This window comes from Arachis duranensis, chromosome 7 (assembly GCF_000817695.3).
Source record: "Arachis duranensis cultivar V14167 chromosome 7, aradu.V14167.gnm2.J7QH, whole genome shotgun sequence".
In the NCBI taxonomy this organism is placed as follows: Eukaryota; Viridiplantae; Streptophyta; class Magnoliopsida; order Fabales; family Fabaceae; genus Arachis; species Arachis duranensis.
This window is the reverse complement of record NC_029778.3, coordinates 3,784,396-3,789,927: the sequence shown is the minus strand read 5'-3', so window position 1 is coordinate 3,789,927 and position 5,532 is coordinate 3,784,396. Positions and strand designations below refer to the sequence as shown.

The following is a 5,532-nucleotide window of genomic DNA, read 5'->3' as shown; positions in this document are numbered from 1 at the left end:
GACTCAAACAGTTTTTTTTTTTTTTTGGGGTCAGAGTTACAGACTTACAGTTACAAACACTTGTTTTTCATGATCATGGGCTTGGGTCCATTCTGGATCAAAACAATTGGGCTTTAACTCACAATTATTGGCCACTTAGAATAGATGTCCTTAGTTTCCAAAATACATAATGATGTCCTTGTAGGAGGCCCATTTAATAAATTAAAAGGGCGTTTTAGTCCCGCTTCAATATAAAAAAAAAATTAAAAATCTTTTTTTTTCTTTCTTTCATCTCAAACTAAATGGAGATTGTTTAGACTTTAGATAAAATAAGTTTTTATAGGTAATTCTATTATATGATAATATATGGTGTAACTTTTTGTAGTAGTAATTATAAGAATAAAAAAATTATGTTATTGTATTTTTAGGTGTATAAAGAATTATGTTATTTACGTCAATAATAATATATATGAGGATGATATAATAAAAAAATTAATATTAAAAAGAATAAAACTCTATATCCAAGTAAAATTATATAAAATCAAATTCAAAACAGCTTTTTACATAATGAATCGAACACGTCATTACAGTGAAACAATTATATAGTACTAAATGAACGGAACATTATCCATTATATAAAATTAAATTCAAAACAGCTTTCTACATAATGAACCGAACATGTTATTAAGGTGAAACAATTGTATAGTACTAAATGAACAGAACATTATCCATTATATAAAATCAAATTCAAAACAGTTTTTTGTATAATGAACTGAACACATCATTAAGGTGAAATAATTATATAGTACTAAATAAACAGAACATTATCCATTATATATAAAATCAAATTCGTAACATTTTCCTGCATAATGAACCGAACACGTCATTAAGGTGAATAATTGTATAGTACCAAATGAACGGAACATTATCAATTATATAAAATCAAATTCAAAACACTTATGTCTACAATTTAAAGATTATCAATTCAATCCAATTTAGCAATTGCATTCCATTCAATTCTATTTAAAAAATAATCCATTAGCAAAATATTTGTGTTGTTGGTGATGACAATAACGAAAGAAAGAAAGAAGAAGAAGAAGAGGAAGAGGAGAAGCAGAAGAAGAACCTGCGTGCGCGAAAAAGAAGGAGGAGAAGGAGAAGGAGAAGGAAGAGGAAAAGGTATGCGTGAATTTTAAAGAAGAAGACGATGTATGCGTGTATTTGAAAGAAGAAAAAGAAGAGTGGTTTTTTTTTTTTTGTTGGTATTAGACTTATTTGAATAAATTTGGATGAAAAATATTTTGAAAGTGTAGCAATACCCCATTCACCATTCACAAGAATAATCAATCATTGGTATTAAGGAGTGGACAAGCATCTTATAAGGACATAAGAAATAATTAAATCTAAATTAAAAAAAAAAGAATATCATCATATCTTTCATGTACTTGTACTAGAGCAATAATCATAAAAATGAACAAAGGTCTATCTATGATAACGGAGTTGAGAATGAGAGAAATAAACAATAAGTAAATAACAATGATGCAACTAACTTAAAAGTTTGATTAACATTATTACCACATTTCAAATATTTAATTATCAGCTATCATATAGTAATAGTAATTTGTGATGAATACTTGATAATGATTCATTAGCCACGGGAAACACGAGACATCAAAGGAATGACGTCATTGAAACTATTTTATATTTTTATATTAATTACACATTAATATCTGATAGTTAACTATAAGCAACACAATAATTAGTTTCATGAAAAGCATGCCCTTTTCCATTATTATTATTATTATCTAGAGCAAAATATATATTATTGGTCTGCATCAAAGATGGAAAAAAATTTTGGCCAAAATCTCATAATTTAATAATGATAAATAATAAATGAATGTCTCGTGTTCCATGAGACTATGAGAGGCATGCACACAATAATAATGAAAAATATAAATAGGGAACATTGTAACTGCATTTCCACCAACTCACTCCCTCATAGATTTTCAATTTTCTATCTTTAATTTCCCTTCTCACCCTCAAAGCCATTTCTCCATCTTCAATCTTCAGAACCTTATGTAAGTTAATCTGAATTTTTTCTTGTGAAAATTATTTACATCAATTGTATTTCAACTCTTATTTAAATAATCACATGCATTTAAATACATTTATAATGATTCAGAATTCTAATTTTAAATAAGTAAAAATTAAAAGAATGAATTAAGACTATGAATCATTTTTCTAAGTACATATATTCATTTATTTATGTAACTTTATGCAACTTTTTCCGTGAATGTTTCCCTAGGAAAAAGTATAGTATGATATAATGTGAATTCAATAAAAGCATAAGGTTAGCATCTTCTTTTATTTATTTGATTTGACTAGAAATTCATTTTGTTACATGATGCAAAATTTGTGCAGAGAAATAATAATGGCAACAAGATACAATCCAAAGAACATTCTGATAACTGGAGCAGCTGGTTTCATTGCATCACATGTATGCAACAGGCTAATCAGAAACTACCCTGATTACAAGGTTGTTGTTCTTGACAAGCTTGATTACTGTTCAAATCTGAAGAACCTGCTTCCATCAAGATGTTCTTCGAATTTCAAGTTCATCAAGGGAGATATATGCAGTGCTGACATTGTTAACTACATTCTTCTCACTGAGTCCATTGATACCATAATGCACTTTGCAGCACAGACTCATGTTGATAACTCCTTTGGCAACAGCTTTCAGTTCACTCAGAACAACATCTATGGAACTCATGTTCTCTTGGAAGCTTGCAAAGTTAGTGGTGGACAAGTTAAAAGGTTCATCCATGTCAGCACAGATGAAGTTTATGGTGAGAACTAACACTACCATGCACAAATTTTTACTCACATATGCATCAAATACTGCTATTGTTAATGTTGCAAGTTAAGTGTGAAGAGTACATGAAATTAGCCACACATCAGAAAAAATAAAGAAGAATGAGGTGTTTATAATATGAGAGACACATAAATTTTATAGCACTAAGACACATACAATATAGAAAAGCTTTTGTATTTGTGTTTTTTATGAAACAAATTTGTCTCTCTGTATTTCAGTTTTGAGAGTTATCATATATAATAGAGGAAGTATAAGGCCAATACATGTTTCGTAACATGTATATAATAGAGGTTAATTCCAAATTAAAATTAGAGGAAGTATAGGGAGCTATACATATATAACGGGGTTTCGAGATGTTCGATTTTGGATAGTATGAGTGTATTGTGTTTGAGAAATTAGTAGTATTTTATTGTGGATGTTTATTTTTTAACTTATATTGGGCCAAATAAATAGCTCATTGTACACATGGTACAAATACTCCATTGGCTCTCTAGCGGGATTTAATTAATTAAAGTATCGGATGTTTATTTGAAACTGTTCACATATACTTATTTTAGAATAGTAAAGGTGTATTTGTGTGAATAGTTTCAAGTATTTTAAATTAGATGTTCGATTCAGTAGAATATCAGATGTTTATCCCTGGTATCCGGATGGTTATTCTGGATAGTATGGGTATATTGTGTTTGATAAATTAGTAGTATTTTATCCTGAATGTTCGAACCTGTACAATAGCGGATGGTTATTCTGGATAGTATGAGTGTATTGTGTTTGATAAATTAGTAGTATTTTATCTTGAATGTTCGAACCTGTACAATAGCGGATGGTTACTTCTTCTTATTGGACCAAAGAATCAGTCCATTGTACACATTGTATACTTATTCCATTGACTCCATAATGGGATTAGTGTAATAATGTTACACTAAATTGTATCCAATACATGTCTAATTGTATTTAATACTTGTATTGGTATTTGGGCAACTTAGGTGAGACAGATGAGGATGCAGTTGTAGGAAACCATGAGGCATGTCAACTTCTACCTACAAATCCATATTCAGCAACAAAAGCTGGTGCTGAAATGCTGGTAATGGCTTATGGTAGATCCTATGGTTTACCTGTTATAACAACAAGAGGGAACAATGTCTATGGCCCTAACCAGTTCCCAGAGAAGCTGATTCCAAAGTTCTTGCTCTTAGCCATGAATGGAAAGCCACTACCAATTCATGGAGATGGATCAAATGTGAGAAGCTATCTGTATTGTGAAGATGTTGCTGAGGCCTTTGAGGTCATTCTCCATAGAGGTGAAGTAGGACATGTTTACAACATTGGTACAAAGAAGGAGAGAAGAGTGATTGATGTTGCAAGGAACATATGCAACTTGTTCTCTTTGGATCCTGATACACAAATCAAGTTTGTTGAGAATAGGCCTTTCAATGATCAAAGGTACTATTTGGATGATCAGAAGTTGAAGAGTTTGGGATGGTTTGAGAGAACAACTTGGGAAGAAGGACTAAGAAAAACAATGGATTGGTATCTTAAGAATCCTGATTGGTGGGGTGATGTTTCTGGTGCTTTGATTCCTCATCCAAGAATGTTAACTATGCCTGGAGTTGACAAGAACAATGGCCAAGATAATGCTTCTAATGTTGTTGTTATGAACAATTCTAATCAGAGCAAAATGGTGGTTCCAAACTCAAGGAACAATATGAAGTTCTTGATCTATGGTGGTGGAGGATGGATTGGAGGACTTCTTGGGAAAGTTTGTGAGAATCAAGGGATACCCTTTGAGTTTGGAAAGGGGAATTTAGAAGATAGGTCACAAATCTTGGTTGATATTGAAACTATTAAGCCAACTCATGTTTTTAATGTTAATGGTGTCATCACTAGTGCATTGAATTTGAAGTGGTTTGAGGCAAACAAAACAGAAACTATTGGTGCTGATGTTGTTGGTGTGCTAACCTTAGCAGATGTCTGCAATGATTATGATCTTCCCATGATGAATTATGTCTTTGGTGGTAACTTTGAAGATAAACCAAATTCTAATGATTCTTTCTACTCTAAAACCCAAGCCAAGGTGAGTTCCAAAAACTATGCATTCTGCTTAATTTCTAGTTTATCAAAATTAAACTCTTAGTTAATTCTTAACCTTTAATTCTAATATACTTAGGTTGAAGAGCTTCTAAAGGATTATGAAAATGTATGCATTTTCAAAATTCAATTTCCAGTATCCTCTGATCTTAGCAGTCCACAAAACTTCATCACTAAGATGACAAGATCTGATAAAGTGGCTAATGTTGCTGCTAGCATCACTGTTTTGGATGAACTTCTTCCAATTTCAATTGAGATGGCACAAAAGAATTTGAAGGGTGTTTGGGACTTAACCAATCCTGATACTGTGACATGCAATGAGGTTCTTGAGATGTACAAGGATTATATTGATCCTTGTTTGAAGTGGAATAATTTCACACCTAAAGAAGAGGCTCAATTTTCTACTCAATACACCAATGGAGTTGATGCATCAAAATTGAAGAAGGAATTTCCTCAGCTCCTATCTGTTAAAGATTCTTTGATTAAATATGTCTTTGAGCCAAAGACAAAAAGCTTAGTGCATTGATCAATGCCAAAATTATGAATATGCACAGATACATTTATACACACATGAATAATAATAATGTGACTATCTA

General features: G+C 31.3%; 1 protein-coding gene across 1 annotated transcript; it reads left to right on the top strand.

The window, feature by feature from the left end:
* The first annotated feature begins 1,973 nt into the window (after positions 1-1,973).
* On the top strand, positions 1,974-5,532 carry LOC107496545 (trifunctional UDP-glucose 4,6-dehydratase/UDP-4-keto-6-deoxy-D-glucose 3,5-epimerase/UDP-4-keto-L-rhamnose-reductase RHM1). The gene is made up of 4 exons (XM_016117829.3): positions 1,974-2,057; positions 2,401-2,825; positions 3,835-4,922; positions 5,016-5,532. Exons 2-4 carry the CDS (start codon positions 2,411-2,413, stop codon positions 5,460-5,462), a joined length of 1,950 nt encoding a protein of 649 aa, XP_015973315.1. The 5' UTR covers positions 1,974-2,057; positions 2,401-2,410; the 3' UTR covers positions 5,463-5,532.